Source organism: Zosterops lateralis, assembly GCF_965231275.1.
Source record: "Zosterops lateralis genome assembly, chromosome: 2".
NCBI lineage: Eukaryota > Metazoa > Chordata > Aves > Passeriformes > Zosteropidae > Zosterops > Zosterops lateralis.
Genome location: NC_139763.1, coordinates 30858191 through 30879315, shown reverse-complemented (window position 1 = coordinate 30879315; position 21125 = coordinate 30858191). Strand labels below are relative to the sequence as shown.

The window sequence follows — 21125 nt, the reverse complement described above, 5'->3', positions numbered from 1 at the left end:
GGGGCTGTGGAGAACTTGGAAGCTGAGGGAGGAACATAGGAAAATTAGAGTTGCTGAAAAAAATAGGGAAAAGAGGATAAGGAAACAGAAGCATCTAGCAAAATGTTAAATGGGAGAGGGCATGTGGAGGTGGTGGCAGAGACAAAGCAGGTAAAAGGTGAGCTTTATTGAAGGATGACAACACAATTTGGAAGAAGCACAAATTCAGTAGTTTACAAAAAGCAGATTAAAAAATGGAAGTACTTCAGTGGTTCCAAATATGTTCAAACTAGGGTTTGGTAGGGTTTGTTTGTTTGTTTTTGTAAATAAATGAAAGACCCTTGGTGTAGTCAGAGTACACATCAGTCCAGAAATGGGATAAAAGTAAAAACAGTAAGTACAAAGGAAGAAACCAGCTGCAGGAAATGTTCTTTAAAAAATACAGATCACTGGAAATAAGAAGCTTGTGTTGACTGAGATTTGTACAGGTTAGGGAACTGTTGACACAGTTCTTACAGTAAATGCAGTCCAACCAGTGGCAAGAGAAAGATTTAAAGTGTAAATAGGAAACAGAGGCTGTTATTTGATCCTAACACAGGCTGTTATTCTACTCTATTCTATTCTATTCTATTCTATTCTATTCTATTCTATTCTATTCTTGGATATGAAGTGGGAATTTTAGCATGAGAGCTTGAATTTTGTTGAAAGGAGGTGATGTGGGTAAACAAGATGAGAAGGTAAATTGTCAGACTTGGCTTAAGAAAACGCATCAGGGGAAAGTGGACAGAAGAGAACAAGCTGTAACAAGAATTTATAAAAGCAAGGCTGGCAATGGAAGAAATAGCACTGAGGAAACTTCCAAAACACTATTAATGCACACCCAAGAGGTGAGTGCTCAGCTCCTACGTGCAGAAAAGAAGAACGAACTTTAAGAGTGACATTTAACTGCCACAGTGAAAGCAAAGAACACAATAATGAGAAGATGAAGGAATGATAAAAGGTGCTTGGCTAGACTTTTCTCCCCAGAGAAAAGGCAGATCAGAGTCTCAATTCCCGCAAATATTTTGAAAGAAATTAACTTGGTCCAGGAAAACTCAGGGAGAAAAAACCAAAACAGATGTTCAGATCAGACAGAAATTGTAATGGTTCTTAGCCATTACAATGTGGGTTATTTTGGCAAATGCTGTACTGAAGAATATCCTTATACGGTTTCTGCTTTGAAATTTATTTTATTTGTATTTCTTCTTCAACAACTTGTTAACAACTTTTAGTATTTCTAGAACTCAAAATACATTGCAAATTGCAATACACATCCAGAAATGAGACAGGTTGCATTTCAACCACTGAAGTGATGAAAATTTCATCAGAAACAGAGCATTCTTTGGTTAAATAAGAACAGCAGTTCAAAATAGCTGTGCCTAAATCTTGTACATGCATTTCTTTTGCCCAAATTAGCAAGAAGTGAGAACCCAACTTTTCAACTTCATTTTTCTTTTTTCAGCAAGTACACAGAAATGACTAAATACATCTTTTAAATATTGCAAGACCACAGTTAAAATTTTAAACATGTTGCACAACAAACTTTTTTGGGAAGCTACAGAAATAATAGAAATACAGAACACATGGAAATTACACACCAGCTAGTTGAAATGATTAATAAATACATAAGAGCTTATCAAGACTTATGAAAATGCTTGTTTGATCCAATAATTAAAGCTCAACAAAAAACAGGATTTTTGCTATTGACTTGAACTGAAGCAACATCAGACTCTACAGTCTTAAGGAACTATGGTTTTTATTGTGGTATTTCAGATAAAATTCTGGATTAAAAGCTTCAATAAACATCACTTACCATGTGATGACCAATATTACTTGAGAGATTTTTCTGTTTAAAGAAAAATTAGAACGGGCCTATTATTAATAATACGAAGCTCAAGTAAGCAAACTACTATCACCTCCCTTTTTTTTTTTTTTGGCTCAAAAGTTCCATTAAAAATCTGCAGGTTGTATTTTTGATTAATTTCTACAGACTTTCAAGGACTCTCATAGTAGTTATTTGGTGGGTGAAAGAAGCATGAAATGAGAACAGGTGATATAAGACAGCATTTCTTCATGAGTCCCTTTTGTCACTTTACATGTAACCAGCATTTCGTGTTTTGAGGTTCTGTCAAGAGCCTCAGGGCAGGTCCATACAGAAAAGCTTCTTGATGAATGTGTCATTTTACAATACAGGAGCTACTCCAATTGATCTGTGTGTGCAGGGAGGCAGCCTATAACAACTAGGGTGCTGTAAATTCAAAACCTTTCTTAGTACATACTGACTTCTTAAACCATTAAAGCTCTTCTGAACCTTCTTGACACAATCCCTTACTCCTTCAAGGCTTGTTAATAAGGTAACGGATTGGACATAGGACCATGTCACTGTTGCCAGGGGATGTGAATGAAATTGAGAGGATAGTAACAGTAGCACTTCTAAAATTCTTCCTCTGTTCTTCAGTTTGTTTAAACATTAAGATTGTAGTCTGGATTTGTTAAATCTGTGTGTATTTAGGAGTGGGGGACAGAATGGGGTTTCAGATTTCTCTGGGAATAGTAGTGAACTGCGATAAGGAAATATGTAATTATACTTTCACAGAAATATAACACCTGTGAAATAATCTTACGAAGACAAGTATTCTTCCTGATAAACTAAGATTTGAAAGTCCCATTAATCCTAATGGACAAAGTCATCAAATCCATAGTGGACAAAGATTATAGGAAATCAAGGAGGATTTCACTTGATGGTATTCTATCAATCTGTATAGGACAGGTCATCTTGCTTCAGTATTACACAATGCAAGATTCTGGGGCAAACTCAAATGTGAAAATGCAGCTCATCTGCCAAGAAAAAAAAAAAAAAAGAAGGAAATAGATTCAAGCAGGACACTTCCTCCTTTTGTGTAATTACCTCTGCAAAAGTCTCTGGCAATGAGACAAGAATAAAAAAGCATAGTGAGTGTTGAAACAAAGTTTCCCCCCATCATTTGCCTCAGCTTCTTACAGAATATCAGGAATAGTAGTGATGCCTGGGGCCAGGGACTCACCCTAGGGCTAAGTTGGGCACCCTGGGGCCCCTTGTAGTTAAACCAGCATGGTGCCCAGCTGTTCTGGGAATGACTCCCTCTCTCCATGCCTGAGCCAAAATAAGCTCAGCTACACTTAATTGGCTTCCAGCTGATCACAGCTCACGCAGCTGCCTCCGAGCTCTGCCCAGGGATTAACCTGTACAAGCTCAGAGCACTTGCTCAGGCACTCAGGCTCCTCCCCAGCCCAGACGTGGTGCAAGATGATGTCCAGAGGTCAAGTCCACTCCCAGAGATGCCGGAAGACCTTCGCCACAGGCACATAAACCCCATCTCAATGTGTCTCCTTCTTAATCTAACAGGGAGTGCAGCCATATCAAACTGTGTGGTGACTTGGCTGGTTAGCCATGGGAATTTTCCTTCTGTGATAACCTTAAGAACTGCAGAATAAGTTTACCAGTAGGACATCTAGAGAAAGAGTTGACAGCGATTAAAATATCTTCCAGCTCTTTTGGAATTATCACATGAGAAGCCTGTACATGATGTGTTTGCAACAAAGTTTGCACTTTCTACACCAGGAAAAGCAGTTTTTCATGGCCTGAAATACCTACCATCTTAAGGCTTCTTTAAAAAATAAATGCATGAACAAGCCCTTTAAATCTTGGGGAGGAATCAGAGTTAAGGGACAGGCTCCACCCCTCAGTGAGTTAGTGAGGGCTTACGAAAAATCAGTTGCACAAGTCAGTTAAAAATAAAGCAGTGACTGGAGCAGGGAGGCAAAAAAAATTGGGACTACAGGCTATTAAAAATACTTTTCCTGTCTCAACAGGAACAGGCTAGCTGAGAACATTTACTTAAATTCTTATGAGAATGTTTATACTCGTATTGAGATAATCCTTGTGGGTCTGATTTGATTTTGGCCTGTAATGTGTTTAACCAGCTTTGTGTCAGAAACAAGTTACATTGGAGCTGTGTTGTTTGAACTGATTACATTTTTTCTGCTAAAGAGAGAAGTTTTACTCAATTTCCAAGTGAAATATCAAATTACCTAATTAGGGAAAAGCACACATAAAAAAGAGAAGTTGTCAAATGAGGACAGCTTTGGCAAATAATTTGTTTTTAAACTTAAATACCTAAATTTGCAGCTATTAAGTTTCTGTAAAGTACTTAAAAATCAAGGGAGACCAAGCAGCAGTAATGCCTCTACAATGCATAGAGGGTTGTGAGTAGGCAATTTGCATTTTCAGCAAATCAGAACATTATATTTAGTACATAGTGTAGTTTCTCTGTGGGTGCACAGCAATAGAAGTCAAAACAAACAGATACAAAGCATTTTAAAAACAGCATTCAGATGACGCATTGCCTGCTTGAAATGACAAGTCTGTACATTGCAGGGTAGGGCTAATATCCACCTCTCCTTTATAATTTGAAAGTCTGTGTTGATTTATTTTCACTCTGCTCCATGTGGGACAGAGCTATTTTGAAGCCTTTTGGGAGAAGAAGAAAAATATCACTGTAAAGAAACCATCTACCATGAAATTTTAAAAGTGTCTGGAAAGAAAACTCAGGAGATTTCTATCTTAAAGCCCATTCAATCATCCTTTACTTGGAACCGCTTTTAAATACTCTTCTACTGCAATGGGAGAAACTTCTCCATACCAGCTTTGAAGCCAGATGTGTTCAATGTTCATTTTCATGAAGAACCACTCATAGCTACGAGGCCACTTTCTTACCACTGGATGCCTGGAAGGACAAAGAAAAGCAGAACAAATATTAAAAGATGTGCCAAAGCATATGCATAGTCTGCTTTTTTTCTTCAGTGTGCTCAGCCAGAGTGAAACCTGAGATATGAGAACACCACCATTCATCTTTTGGGCTCTTCCTTGCTGTAAGGTTTATGATCTTCCACACCCCAGTCTGGGGAGAACTGCAACACAGGCAGCCAGCAGTCACCACCTTCCCCCACTGCAGAACCCTGTCTCTAAAGGTAGATGTTGTTTGGTCTCTGAGTAAGTGAAAAATAGTTAGAGAAGACTCTTTGAATGTATGTCAGGGTTGTGCTGGTATCTGTTTAAAAGAAACAGTGTCCTGAAAATACTACATCTTTGGTAGCAATTGTGGTATGGAGGGAGGGCTAATAAAACTGGTAGCAGGTAGAGCATAGCCTTTTCATCCTGTGTTTGCCATTTCTCTGGTCTCCCTTACAGCTAGGCCAGACGCATTCTCTGTGACTGGGTGCAGATGTCTGGTCCCCAGGCCCCGGGCAAGTGCAGCTGTGGGAAGCTCAGCAGCGATGCACAGAGTGGATACCACAGTTCAAGACACTGTTCACAGGAACATGGGCAGGAAGTGGTGCAAGTCTGGCAGGGTTGGCTCAGTGCTCCTGTGCCCCTGCAGAGGACCCTGCAGCAGAGGTGCTTGGTTTGGCAACCTCTTGGTTTCCCTCTCATTGGGAAAATGGCGTTTCCTACCATTTTCTGAGATGTCCCTTTGATGCAGCTGTAACTCTGGGGTTGGTAAGTGGTGTCAGATGCTGCTGGCACTGGATGTGCCCCAGCAGCCCTCATTCTGGTTCTTGCACCCTGACAGCAAAGCATCCTCTGCTGAGGTGCTGGTGGACTCTGGATCACATGGAAATCTAATTTCTGTGAAGTTTGTAAAGACGGCTTGTGTGTCAATATGGCCCCATCCGTTCATAGTCCCATTTTTGCTATTGATGGCACACAATGACGAGTGTCCCATCCTGACCCCATCCTGTAGGTCAGAAAGAATATAATCTTTGGGCTGTTTTGGATCCATGCTCATCCCAGTTTCCCAGCAGCATTTGACTGACTAGGCAAGGTGCAGCTGGAGGACAATCCCTGGCAGCCCATGTGGGAGGTGTATGCCCCAGCTAAGGTTCAGGCTTTTCACACAGTGAAGACCCACTGAAGGGCATGGGGGCACACCCTGTGTGTGTGCTACACATCTGGGTTGCGCTTGCAGCTGTTCAAAGGAGACTGTTCAGTAAGTACTATGGCTTTGAAGCAGCTGGGATATTAGGAGATGTAATTAAATTTGTAAACTCCACCCTGAAAATGTTTGTAAGCCCAAAGGCAGCAGACCTCTGCTTTGTCTTTGAGTCCACTACCTGTCATAAGGTGGGGTAGAATCATTAAAGATAACAAATACACCATGGAATTACGGAATCTCTCCTTGGAACCAGGCGACGTATCTTCATAATCCCCAGATTATAAACCATGTGCCCTACCAGAGTCCAACAATAACTAACTGCATTTCCATATTTCATTTCCTCAAGAGTTAAAAGGTCTGTCATTCCAAACCACACAGAAGCCAACATTCTTCATGGCCCCAAAGTAAAGGTCAGGCTTGTTATTTCTCAGATTTTCTGTACCAAACTGCCACATTTGTGTATTTGTCTCAAACCCGTGGGTTGCACTGTACTATGTGCCTCTTAGATACAGACCTGGAAAACATTGCTTGCTTGGCAAATTCTACTTCCTCCGGAGGCACTGTGACCATCTGTCCCATGAGAGTCAGCCTGGTGCACCTTGGATCCTCTGGATCAATTATGTTTTTTCTGTGAATAGAGAAAAATGCTCATGAGTAATACTTTGCTTTCTTTCTTAAGGGTTTTTGTAGAAGTGTGGACTCCTGTTCACACATAAAAAGTTTTGTCAAGCCTTGTGGGTCTTCTTTACTCCCAGCTATACTGTCAGGTGGAGGGGGAAAGTCTGCAAGGAACACTCAACAAACACACAGCTTTGTTGTAGATAGTTGCTTAATCTTAATTTATGCTCACAAAAATTGGATTAGTATATATTAGATTGTAAAAAAATGTGAAAATGGCAGTATTCCCAGACAAATGTACAGACCTGTATTCAGGATTCTGAGCAGAAGTAGTGAGATTGTTAGTCTGTGCCTATGCCTACAGAAAAGAGTATGAATATGGTAAAACATAAGATCTTTTCATTGTGCTTATCCTAGAAAATCAATCCTTGTTCATTTTTACCCATTTTTCAACTGCTTTACACCAAATAAAAAAGGTCTCCAATTGCTTTCAGAATAAGACAGAGAAGGTACTTGTTACTTTTTGACTCTTTGTATATAGTAATAATAAATAACTCCCATTAGTAACTGCAGGGCAATTGCTGAGTCTGACATATACAATGCATGGATATAAATCATAAGTAAATCTACCAACTAAAAAAAAAAAAAATAAATAAAAGGCTTATGAAATTACTGCAAGGCTTGACCTGGCAAATACGGAGCAGCCCAAAGTCCTATCACCAGCAGTTTGAGACTGCTTAGTGTCTCAGGGAACCATGGTTCCCATGTCAGCCCAAGAAACTACACTAGGAAATGAAAGCTGCATTTCTTCTTCACTGTGTTTTAATCATATTAAATTACATCTCATCCATGTACAATTTACTTAAAGATCTTGGCTTGAGTCCTTTAGCCTTAACTGTGTGCAGCCTGCAATGGCTTAATTTTTGGTTATATTTCTCAATGTGTGTCTAGTGTATGCAGGAAACATATGGGCATCCTCCCACAGTTAATTTAACACCTGCAGACTCTCCACAGATGGTTATGAGAGACTGTGTAGCTCACTAGATAAAATATCTGCTTTTCTAAAGAGGATAATGAACAGAGATACATAAGGAAGTACAGGAGGCTGACTGATACTTGACTATGTCCGGTAAGCTCTTGCCACTGTCTGCAGCCTGACCTCCAAAGTGCCATTTGCAGTCACATCATCTCAAGGATACTTTTTCAGTGTCCTGTTCAGTGTGGAGCAGTGGTGCCTGAAGCCAATGTTCAGTTTAACGACTTTTGGACAAATTCCACTTGTATTCATTCTCCTCTCCCATGCTTACTGATAGGAGGAAGGGTCGAGGCCAAAGATCAGGTTCAAACTTTCTGTCCACATCAATTTATAATGGTCTAATTTTCTCTGGTACAATTTTTAAAGTTATAAAAGTGGTGTTCTAAGTACCTGAAAATCCATGCCCAGACAATGGGTTTATTTCTATGAATGTGTCTGCTGAGTACAAACTTGTCTATATTATCAACTTGGTACACCAGAGATCCTCAGCACTGACTCCTAGTGCCTGCTGATGTTGTCACTTCACGTCTGGGTTCCAGTGGCCTGAAAGTGCCCTGTCTCTAAGGAACACAGCTCCATGCCCCAGGGACACTTGTAATTCCTGGCATTTCTTTTGCATAGGCTTTGGGTGTTGTGTGGCTGCCCGGCATCCATGGCCCAGTGAGATGCTCACTCACCAAAACATAAATAAATAAAGGCAAATACAGTGAAATACAGCTGAAGAGAAAGGAGCCAATCCCACATGCAGAGGGTGTCAGCTGAGGGTCTGCCTGTCCAGCAGCCAGGGCAGTGCACATTCACACTCTTGCAACTGTTGGCCCTGGATGGTGAAGTGTTAAAGTCCATTTGAAGCAATCTCCTGATCTATTGTTATCTTTTATGCTTAATACTGTACCTACCCATAGCCCTCTGCATATGTTTATATATTCAGTATATATTTAACATTTATATTGATGAAGGAAAGGGACTTCTTGTGAGCAGAAATTCAGTTCAGAAAATTGCTTTAAAACAACTGTGCATCTGAATATATGATATAATTTCCTCCACAGCCAAACAGTACCATAAAACTACTGAAGAGCCAGGAAAAACAGGAATATTTGCAAGTGTCTTTCTTGCACACAGCTCCTAGGTACTATGTGGTTAATTACTTTAAGAGAGGATTTTGAAAGGGATTGTTATTAAATGTCTGTGTTCACAGAGCAGATCAAGGTGATGGATTTTGGATGTGATCAGGAGCAGTGAGAAGTTTTGGTCTGACCTTCTCAGATTACAATTATTTGGTGTTTTTGTGCAAGCCCATATTTATTCTGAAAGCATAGTATTTGATTTTGAGTAGGCAATAGAGCTGATGTAGCTATGGTTAAGCAGCGAACCCTGCCTGCCTTTGCTGAGAAAGTTTTGCCTAATAGGACTAGTGTCTGATGTGACTCTTCCCCAACTGACATGAAAAGCTGCTCACAACATATTTGGCTGCAGCAAAGCCCACACACTGTGCATCCATAGCTTGAATAAGTTTTTTTTTATGTTTTGGGGTTTTTTTTCTTCCCTGGCTTCTTCTGTTTACAGTTTTCTGTACATTCTTGTGAGCCAGGGTGCTACACTGACTGACACATGTAATTCTATCTTCCCAGTAAAAATTGTTCAAACTGAATTTTGCATATTGGAATAATATTCTGGAGGGTCAGTTTGTTTTTCCAGGAAATGACTCAAACAAATTATTTGTTGAGATTGTGTTAGGTGAGGTTTTGGAAGAGCTGAACAGGACAATGATAAATTTGAGTTCAGCACACTGTTATTACTTTGTTCGTTTTGCTTTCAGGTCTGCCTCTTATCATAGGTTTTTTTGTTTCAGATTAGGAACCTTGTATTCTAATCTAACATTAGCATTAACATTTTATTTTTAAAAGGAACCCTTCATATTCTGAAGTGAATCTGTTTCTGCATTTCTGTTTTTTGGCATAGTATTTCCCTAATGATGTTTGATTACTTTTATACTTCTTAAACCATCAAAACCCAGTAAACTTAGGGCTAGCATTTCTAAATGTACTGAATGGGTCTTGAGTTTTCAGTGTTGTTGCCAGTGCAACTAATACAAATGCAGGATTTGTTTCCTTGGAGCAAGGTGATATAGTCAGGGATTTATGTCATATTTTTATTAAAGATAATAAAGGGATATTTACTAAAACATTCCTCATTTGCATCTGTAGAAGTCTAGTCATCCATTCACTAGACATTTCTTGCCTCTGTATAAATACATATTCAGCTCTCAATCGCTGAGTTGTTTTCATCTTTGCTGGCACAAGAACAGGTAGATGCAGAGGAGCTTTATGTAACATTTGTGTGCTGCTGACTGGGTATGAGGGGGAGGCAGGGTCAGGGGTAGAGATGGTGACACTGTTGCTCTGTTAAGGAAACCCAAGGTGGTTTCTCAGGTGGTTGGTCTTAACCAGAATCAAGCCCTCTGTCTCCAGGGAGAGGATTTCATGAATGCTATAGTAAAATGTGAGCTGAGGGGAAGAGAAAGAAGGTAACTGTGAAAGACCAAGCAATAGGGAACGCATTCTCTTTCTTCATGCTTATTTCAAATACATATACTTTGTAGCAGAAAAATAGGAAGGCCAGATTAAAATGGAAGAAGATTCAGTTTATGCATTTCATAAGAAAACAGTGCATTAAAAGAGATCATCTTAATTATTCATCTGATCTGTGAAGAGAGAAGAATTGATTGTTCCTCTTCCTCTGCTTACTGTGAGCAAAGTAGGTATGCAGATTTTGACCCAGTCCAAGCAGTTTTCTTCCAAGTGTGTGAAATGACATCACCTACAAAGGTGCCAGCTTTACTGAGCTTAAGGAGAGGCCTGCATCCAAGTGAAAAGTATTTCCCAACAGAAATGCAATGCTGCAAAGCACACTGCTAATGAATGTGTCCCACTTATTTTACTATGTAAGACTTCCGCAATTTCTGGGTCCTGGTTCAAGAGTGGTTCAGAGTAAAGACTGCCACCTACTCATTAAATTGTTTACTACACTAGCAATCTCTTGGAGTTTAATTAGAAGGTTCTTACACAGCAGCTCTCCAAGTCCAGGTGTCATGAACCTATACTTCAGGTTGCTGTGGTTCTGTTGGCACATAAGATGATGATGATGTTGGGACTTGGTTAGGATTCCCTTTCACAGTTGAGATCTCTGCTTTGACTGATGATGCTCTGTCTCCTGGTTTCTGACCAAAATATCCCTGAGTATTATCTTCATTCTCAGCCTCTGTAATCCATTAGTGAGGTGACACTGATCTGCCAGAGATCAACAGGAAAAGCAAATTAAGAGTTTGGAAGGCACTTGGGAAGGAAAGCCAGGTACTCCCAAGAAGGAACTGGTAGGAGAAAGACAGGAGGGTTCAGTACTGTTCCAGTCTGGGTGTAGAAGCAGGAGTCTGTGCAGAGGAATCCCTCTCTTTTTCTTCTTCCCCAGCCTCCTTTTCCCACAAAGGAGCTGACATCCTTCTCCTCCACCCTCTGAGGAAACAAGACCTTCCATCCTCCCTGGGAGGTTACACTAATGTCCTCTGAACACATTTCTCACTACCGTGTGAGAAAGTACTCCTCTTATCCCTCTACCTCTTCGGAGTTGAAGAGAAAAGAAGTTGGGAAAGAGCTTTCTCCTATTACAGAAGAGACAGAGAGCCAAGAAGAAAGCCCCAAAGAACTGTTTTCCTACATTTTTTCTACTTTTAAGCACAGTAGCAGTTGTGAAAACCCATGTAATTAGGAGGTGAGGATTGGCTGCTGACACAGCTCATCCCTGTCACCTCCCATGGATGCAAGGTAGGTGACTCTGTCACACCCTGCACAGGGCTCCTCTTCACATAGCCCCAAATTGGGCACGAGGTGAAAAGGCAGAGTTATTTTCTACTATATAAAATGCATCATAGGATTTTTGTTCCCTAAAATCTATAGAAGGGAAGGGAGGGAATGCTCTGTCCTTATAGAATTACTGTAAAGTGCATGTAATTTTGAATCATAAATGTGATTAATTTTGAAAAGTAAGTTACTCTCCTCATTCATTTCATCTGTTCACCATTAACTACCAGAGCCTCCAAAGCAGAAAGAATGTATTGGTGCTGCTAATCTGCATGGCATGAACGTCAAACAAAATCTCCACTGAAAGCAATTTCATAATCTGAAAAGCTGTTGCTGGCCTTCAACCGGATATGGCTAGGCAGTTCTGCCCTGCTCTGATTTTGACAAGAATTTATTTGTGAGCCATGTTTGGGAGCCAGCAAAGTTAGTTAGAACATCTTTGCTTTTGGAAGAGGTCTTCTGAATCTGAAGTCAAGTCAGGGAGCTAAAGTGTATTGGTGCTGTGGCTATTCTATTAATCTAAGTGAACCTGTGCTCCTAGTGTATGTGTTTTAATGTTTTAAATAATTCCATTCTTTCTAGAAGATAATCCTTCCTAAAATGTTTTTATTACAATGTGTTATGTGAAACCAGTCTGTTTGCCTCTCTCCACTGACAATAACAATGCATTTCTTCAGCTGAACTCTGTGTTTCAGACAGGAAGCTTTTATATCTTTTAACCATAGACAATTCATGGAGGAAAAAAAAGAATCACAGCATCAGCTATTTCTGTAAACAGACTCAGAGAAACACTATTTCACTAGAAAGGGATTTTAGGAAGTTGGTTATTTAAGAATACAGGAAAAATAGTAATTTAGAATTGTAATGTGTGTATTGGGTCATGATGATAGTAGGTTTCATGTTTGACTTTCTAATTTGGTACCTTCATTTTTCGTTGTTTTTTTTTAATGCAGATTTTTTAGGAACAGCTACTGACATAATTATTTGCACATGACTAAAAAGGGGCAATATAAATATCAGAACTAGAAATATGTCTGTGCCACAGAATCAGGAGGTGGATCTCAAAAATTGATGGATGTCTGAATTCAGCCTTTGTCTTCTGCATGCATAATTTCTCTTTGTGTGAAGGTACAGTACCAGATTTCTTTGTTATATTAATCCTTGTATTAACAACAGTGACTCTACAAACCCAGCAGCAGTTATATGTTGAGTGGCCATATGACATCTCAAGGGTTGTGCCTTCCACCCATGGCAGGCTTATTGTCCGTCAGGACTAGCCAGGGAATGAAGCTGGATGTTTGTGCATGCCGGCAATCCACCACACAGCAGGAACCCAGACCCACAAAATTCTTTTTCTCTTCTCATGGCTTGTTGGCTCAAAACTTCCTGTCAATATTTTCCATGCAGCATTTAGGAAACCTACAGAGTCAGCTTATGTCCACTGAAGACATCTGCCTGATAATGCCAATCTGATACTTCAAGCACCAGATGAGCATGATGGGTAAAACAGCTCTGATGGAGATCATAAATTAGAAGGGGAATCTGAATTCATGAACATCCCTCACGGTCTGCAGTGTAGATTTGAAACACCATCCTCAACTAATAGCAGGAAAAAAGCAAAGGTGGGCTGACCCCAAAGCTTGCTGCTTTTCCCTTGTATGAAAACCAGTTCATGGCAGCCATCTAACTGCTCTTTCTGTAAGAAAGCTGCAGTGTGTCCCTATGAATGTGCTGAACCTGATGTCAAGGAGTTGACACATGTTTAAAATTAATTGCCTTTTTTCCAGGCTGCAGCTGTAATGAGGCAGACTAAGGAGCTTACTTGGAAAGAGGAATCCTCTGAGCAGCCTGTGTGTTGTGAAATGCGTTTAGAACAATAGCTGCTCTATTCTTTAATGTCGGGCTTGGTCTTGCTCCCTCTGAAAGCTGCAAGAATGGAACTCAATCTTTTCAGCTTGTCAGTGGCATAGACATACCAGCTTAGTCTATTTATAGCCCTGAACCATTTAATTTTTCTTGCCTCTATTATCCATTTATCAGCCTTCAGATAAAATGCTGTGTAGTTGCTAACAAATGCTTCCTCTCATCAGAGCCTTCTCAGAGAGGGGCAGCCCATCTCCCTCTGGGAAATGGCAATCTCTAGGTCAGAGATGAGGAATCCAAACTGTAGCTGCAATACTAAAATGTCTTGTGATTAGTGCATAGTCAGATGCATTGCAGCTCTCTTTCTTTCAATATTAAATGTTATTTTTCTTATTAGTTTAGGGTTTTCAAATTTTCTCTTCAGCTGATTAAATACTGAGGTTGGAGCACCATAAAGGCCAGTCTGTATTCCTCACATCCTTGAAAGGGAAAATATTTATTGTCAAGGTTTGGAACTTGAGTCTGTTCTGAAACAAAACAAATGAAATTTGCTACTAAATAAATTTAATATCAAATTGGTGCACACAAGTCACTTGAAACTCATTAGGTACATGAAGACATTGAAATGTCAGCTATGTTTTCTTTCTAAAGGCCAGAGATTTCTTTTTCATGAAATAGGTCACCAGCATTTTTCAGGAGAGTGCCAAATACTCCCAGGAGCATTGGCTACAGTCACCGATCAGCTTTCACATTTATTTTGATTCTTGCAACTCAGACTAGATTAATAATGGATTCTAATAAAGTTTCACATGAAAACAAGCTACAATTGCATTGCCAGTATACAAGGACATGAACTTTCTCACGTAGAATATTATTCATTTAGCTATATTACATAATTATTTTGAAACCAAAACAATTAATGATGCACTTGAAGAGAATGTCTGACAGGAATGACGCTTTTCTTTGCAAAGAAAACCTCACAGATACCACTTTACTACTAGCAGGATCTGAGGTCTCACAGAGTGAAAGGTCTTACCTCTCATATAGTGCTAGTAAAAAAGACTTTTGCTATACCAAACTTGAGCCACCACATGAAGCTCTGCACTGAGGATGCTGTGTGCTGCTTGCATAGCAGCCTGTCTGTCTCAAACAGGTCAAGTGCACCCTGAAGCTGGGGACAGGCCACCCCAAGCACTGGCAGCAGGGCCTGGACACCTTGTTGTTTTATTCAGTGTGACACTGCCCACAGAGGCCCTTTCTGTGGGGTAACAGTCAGTAGGGTGGTGTGCTGGGCTGCAATTTTAGATGTTGCTGCTTTTAAATGTAAAAAATGCTCATGGATTCCTAGTTTAAAACACACATTAATTTCTGACCATTAGTTTCTGGTCACAGGAGAAGGGAAGATAAAAAAGGTAAAGTCCAGTGCCCATACCCTTCCCTTCTGAGAGACAGCCTCAAAGCTTGCTCACATTTCATATCACCAAAAATTGGAGCTCAAGGAAGGACCCAGCTTTTCAGTGTCCATATTGCTTGTCCTTTGCACTAATGCCAGCCAACATCTGTTCCAGATGAGAACTTCAGAAATAATTAAAAAGAAACTGAAGGTAAAAACAAAATAAATAATGCATGGAGCACTGATCAAACTCTGCGCCTGTGTACTCAATTCAGTAGTAAGCTCAATATTTGGAGTATGGTTACATTCTAAAATGAGAATATTCTATTTTCCACCACCTTCTCTTTTCCCTTCCCCTCTCCTTTGCTCTTCTCTGATTCTTGAGGAGCTGATTCAAGTTACTAAGCCAGGAGAAATCTCATCCAGAAAAAAAAAAACCAAAAAACCCAAAAGGTTTCTGCTGGGTTACTGAGCTAAAATAGGCCCACCATATGGTCAGCTGGAGGGAGGGGGTAGGATTGCATGGCCAGAAGCAGTACTGGCCACAGGATGAAAAGAAGAAGGACCAGCAGAAAAACTTATTCTTGCTGTCAGGGTAATTTTCTTCACATTTATATTTCTGCTCAGGCTGAGGCAAAGCCCAGAACTGATGGGGGCAGGGTAGCACATGACTGGTGGTAGGGAGGGAGAGTAGAGATGTGGCAAAAGGTAATTAGTTTGGACTAAGCTGTTTTGGAAATCCAGGTTTAGCTTTTTGGTGGTGCCCCAGAGAGCTCTTTTCACCAGGGAGCAGAGTCTCAGGCTGCAGAGGGGACTGTAGAGTCAAATGACAGAATCCAGGTTGCCCCGGCTGCAGAACAAGCAGCAGCAAATATCTGGCATACTGATCAAAAGGGTAGGGATTTGAAAATTAATAGTGATGTAATAAAAAGACATTGAATAAATATCCACAAAGGTTTGTGGTGTATATGGATTTCATATTTCTATAAATCATGCATTTCTCTTTTGTTGGTGAATTGTCACTTCCCAAACAGGTAAATCAGGCAGTGATGTTGCTAAGCCATAAGAGGCAAAGACTTTCAAGAGTGGCTGTTTAAAGTCAGGGATCAAAGGCCACACTTAAGTGCCTAAGTGGGTATGTGGTTTTCAGAAGTGCTCAACACTACCACTTATCATCAATGGAAGCTGCTCTGAGTCTTGGGCCTCTGAAAATAGGGCATTGAGTAGTAGGACACAGGACTTAAAGTATATTTTTAAGCACTTGGACTGAATAGTAAGTTTACTATGAGACTGAATGGAAAAGGTCAGAAAGCAGGAATAAATGCCATTAAGCCTGCAATGAAAGAACAGATATATTTATTTTTCTAAATTATTAATCCAAAATATTTAATGAAAATATTTAAGCAATAAGCAAAACCATTCCACTGTTAACTTCACTACTTTACTGACCTCCTCAAGTGTTCAAGATTGAATTACCTTAACAAATGTTGGTGAAAGAAGTTTCCTATTAGGTGTTTGACATTGTAAGAGGAAGCCATGATTTCCATTCCTTGGGAATAGGATGTCAGCCTGAAATTACTTTTATTGCTTCAGACTAAGACACATTTAATTTTTCCACCATATAACTCTCTAGAAAGCAATATATTCTGAAGACAAATACAAAACAGTGTAACATTCATGTTTTATATTTGTCATTCTCTGCTTTTCCCAGGGTTCTTCTCAGCTATTAGGCTTGAGAGCTGAGGAAATCTTGTCTGAAGATAAAACCTCTCCTTCCCCAATAAGGACCTTAAGTTGGAATAAAAACTGTTAATGCCATTTCTTTCTGAAGGAGTCTGTTTTTTACCAGTTCTCTCTCTCTCTCCTTGCAATGTCAGCTAAGACCTGCTTTGGTAGCAGAGTCCTGTCTGACACAATTTCAGTGTCATGTACCTCGTCACGTAAAGAGGCCTTTGTAAATAACACTTCACACAAGGCTGACCCAGCCAAGTTTGCCACATGATTGACTGTAAACAAGCATATGGTAGAGATATATCTTCTTCAATGAGACAAGAATGGAGGGGAAAATTGAATAATTGAGGTTACATACATACATTTTACACATGTAAAGCTTTGGGGACCTGAAGTTGTTCGTTATATGCAAAGAACGAAATGGACCTGTTGGAGTGAGTCCAGAGGAGGCTGTAAAGATGATCACAGGGTTGGAGCACCTCTCCTACAGACAGGCTGAGCAGTTGTAGTTGTTCAGCCTGGAGAAGGCTCCAGGGAGATGGATTTGAACTAAAAGAGAGTAGACTTTGATTAGATGTTAGGAAGAAATTCTTTGTTGTGAGGGTGGTAAGACCGTGGAACGGGTTGTCCAGAGAAGCCATGGATGCTCCATCCTGGGAAGTGTTCAAGGCCAGGCTGGGTTCAGTTTTGACAACCTGGTCTAGTGGAAGGTGTTCCTGTCCATGGCAGGGGCTTGGACTTAGACAGCCCTTAAAGTTTCTTCCAACACAAACCATTCTGTGATTCTAAGATTCTGTGACATGATTAAGAAGAAGTCAACTCACTGGTGTCTCTGGAGAGAAGAGCCAGGGACTGGATGTAGATTGGTAAACCACAGACCTGGATTTCTCTATTTGGGAGGGGTCATTTACTGAGTGTGATATACAAGGTGTAAAGAACTTGCAAAGATATCATATTCAATCATATTCTCTGAAGAGGTGAAAATCTGATGGAGTGTCACAGGCCTGAGCATATAACTTGTGAACTGAGAGTCTGAAATGCTCTTACAGAACCCAGAGAGCTGGAGCCTTGTTAAGGCATTCAGCAGGTTCTTCAGGGTTTTCAGCAGAGCAAAGATCCCTGCTTTACTCTGAATTGGATAGCCTCTGAAACTCTATGGATTTTATTGGCTGGATCACTATAGACTACTATAGGATGTTAAACACCTAGATTTTATGTAGGCACCTCCAAAAAGAGATTAAAGAGTGAAAGCCACTCCAGCTGTTGATGCTACAATTTTCTTCAGTGACACCTCTGCTTTTCTCTACTCTGCTTTACCAGGGGAATTTACTGTAAAAACAAACAAACAAACAAACAAACAAACATAGGAATGTTGCTGATCATGAGAGTCAAAAAAAAGTGCAGGATACTGAAGGAGGGGACCCAGCATTCTGTTCTGAGGTCTCTGTTCTCACTGAAGGTGGTAGGAGGCAGATAAAACTGTTACCTGCAGAAATTTCCATCTGCTTCTGGAAGGGTCAGAGAAGCCATGGGATTCTTCAGAAGATCTGTCACAGTGTTATCCTTTGGTGTCACGTAAAAGAAAGGGATTCCAGTGCTGTTATTGACAGGACCATCGCTGAGAAGTAAACAGTTCCCATAGGGCATACCTTGGATCTGCAAAATCCAAATAAGCAACAGGTGACATCTTTGCATATAGATGGTTTTCAACGCAGAGGATTCCCTCAAAGGCTCTAGCAGAGAGAACAGCCAGCCCCATTGCTCCCATTTTCTGCTGTCATCATGAGACAGCATTTCTTCTAAATTAGATCTATCTCCTCTAAATTAGATCTATCATGCTTCTATGAAAACAGATCTCTCCTCTATTTCTTCTCTCTAGTCCTGTCTATGACACTGTAGAGAACATTTTCTCTTCCACTAAGCTTAAAGGAACTACCAAATTAAAAATGTTTAAGTGCATTAATATTTTTTTTCCTGCCACTGATGTCAGGAAATGTTTACTGTAAACTGCTGCTGGTACCTTTCCTCAAACCCAAAAGGATATAGAGCCTAAGTTAGCCTTGATTCAGTCTGCTTTTTACTCTAATACTGCCTCCTCTTTTGGTTTTGACTTGCAATGTGATTGCATTGGTTTGCATAAACAAGAAAGCACTTGAGCTAAAATTGTGTTTGAAGTCAAACTAGACATCAGCTCAGCTTCCTGGGCAGGAACATCGGATTCCTGATGGGGGGCATGTCTCAACTACCAAGCCAGCCAAAGTAAAACTTCCTCCCATGGCAGAGAAAAGACACTAAGCAGCCGATTTTCTCCCATACACTGACCTGTGTACACACAGTGGTTATAAGGCATGCAAAAACGTCCTTGCCCACTAGTGACACTCATTAATATGCTTCAGAATAAAGTATATTCCTACTATGCTTTTTGTCCCATTATAAATAGCAATGACAGATATTCAATTAATTACTCCTTTTTTTCACATCTTCAGATATTTTTTCCTCATGTCTATTAGATGTTAAACAGTAAAATTATCTGTCAATACATTAAATCTTTTACAGCAAAGTTAAATTAAATATGAATACTTAATTGATGTTGTTACCTGGGTAGCATGCTGTCTGATTTTTAATGTTTATATGCCTTCAAATTTTTTATGCTTTAAATTTTTTATGGTCTTTGTTGGGTTTACTTAGAAGTAATACTATAATGATATTATATAACTTAGAAAATAAAAATACTTGTTTATTAAGAGCTACAATTTAAAGAAAAAAAAAGCTCTCAGTAATATTGCAGGACATGTTCCTATTGCTTAAAACATTCAGTGTGTCATGCAAGGTTAATATTACCCTGGATTCTTAAAAATAATTGTGATCACAGGCAGCATAGCTCAGCATTCAAAGGAGCAAACACCACCCCTTGAATTTCAGATTTTATTATGAATGAGATTTTTCTGTATTACTTCTGTGTTCTGTTTAGAGGCAGATGACTGCAGACTATATTATGGCTGTAATTACACTGAGGGTTTCTGGAGAGAACGTAAATCAAAAGAGTTACAATCATATGGTTTAATAGGATTTCCAAAAGCTGATGTAGAATTACAAACCTCTTCTCTTTACATACAAATTCATTTAATGCTAGATTTTTTCAATCTGTTACTTTGTATTTCACAATAACATTAACTGACACTAAGTCAGCCAAGCTTCCCGAAAACGTAGGTGCTTCTAAATTTAACTGGAAACTGATTAATCTGTGACTACTTTCAACAGAAAGCTAAGATTTTTATTCTTTTTAAAAATTTCTCTCTTTTTTCCCCTTTTGTCTGAGTGGTACTGGGTGCTGTGTCTCTTCCCAACGTTTCACTTTGAAAAAGGAAATATTTTAAAGCTGGAGAAAATAATGACCCCGGTACAGCCCAGCTATTTTGTTTAATGTTCTTGTCAGAGCAATCACCCTTTAAACTGATCTAGCTGGACGGACGGGCAGTTTTTGTGGTAGCCCAGCGGGCTCTCCTCCTTCTCTTCCTCTTCTCCTGAAACAGCCCCTCTCCAAAGCCTGCGATGCAGCTCTGCCTTCTGGCCTAGAGATTTGGCTTTTTCTGGTGTCTCTCTGGTGCGGTTGTTGCGTGCATCCTCCCTCCCCGTGCTCCGAGCGCGATTTCTCCTCCGGGGTTTGCGCGGCTCGCTGGGGGCGCGGGCGCTCGTCCGGCGGGCACCGCGGGCACCGTGGGCACCGTACCTTTCCTCGGGCGGCCCGCGTCGCCACGAAGCCCCAGGCGCTGTGCTGGGCGAGGAAGCGGGCGGTCCCGGCGCGTCCCGGCGCCCCGCCGCCCTCCCGCGGGTAGGAGAACATCCTGGAGGGGGCGGCCCCCTGCCCCGGCCGCCGCGCCGCCGGCCCGGAGCGCAGCGCCGCATCCTCGCGGTACGCCGAGGCCGGGTAGCTCTGCTTCCAGAGGCCGCCCGCCTCCTCCAGCAGCGCGGGCAGCGCCTCCTCGGTGGAGGAGCTGTGCAGCTCGTCCGCCGCCGCCCCCCCCTCGGGCAGCGGCCAGGACACGGAGCTGACCACCACGTACCCGCCGGCGCCGCCGCACAGCAGCGCGGGCAGCAGCCACCAGGGCCAGGGCCGCCGCGCCGGCATCTCTGCGGCAGCGCCCGCCGCGCCCGCACCGCCCTCCCGCGGCCGCCGCCCGCCCCGCGCCGCCCCGCACCGCCCCCTGCCCACCGCCCTGCGCCGGCGGCTCCCATCGCCCGCAGTCGCGTCCTGCCCCGGTGTCCTGCCCCCGGCCCGCCGGGACACCCCAGGCACAGCCCCCCGCGGCGGGGGTCGCCGGGCGCGCAGCTCTGCGGCCCCTCGCGGCTCCAGCGCAGGCGGAGCGCACGGTGCGGGGACCTCGCCTTTGCCTGGCGCCTGCCCGGCACCTGGGACACTGCTGGAGCCCCTGGCTCAGGTGCGCGGGCCGGCGGGGATCTCACGGATTCGCTTCTCTACACGCACACAAAACCAGAAAGATGGAGCTGTCCGGGCGGAGGCCGTGCGACCTCTCCGTTTATTAAAGAAAGAGACAATCCACGAGGGAGAGTGTACATGTGAACCCTCCCGTTGCCGGGAAAGCTTCGTTTGGGCACTGGGGTCGAGTCACAGC

General features: G+C 41.6%; 1 protein-coding gene across 1 annotated transcript; it reads right to left on the bottom strand.

Moving 5' to 3' along the window:
- Positions 1-1212: 1212 nt before the first annotated feature.
- On the bottom strand, positions 1213-20620 carry CREG2 (cellular repressor of E1A stimulated genes 2; the record flags this gene model as incomplete). Its single annotated transcript, XM_083881505.1, has 4 exons — positions 1213-4784; positions 6508-6621; positions 17978-18147; positions 20222-20620. The coding sequence occupies 4 exons, from the start codon at positions 20618-20620 to the stop codon at positions 4637-4639; spliced, it is 831 nt and encodes a 276-aa protein (XP_083737631.1). The 3' UTR covers positions 1213-4636.
- Between the last annotated feature and the right edge of the window lie 505 nt (positions 20621-21125).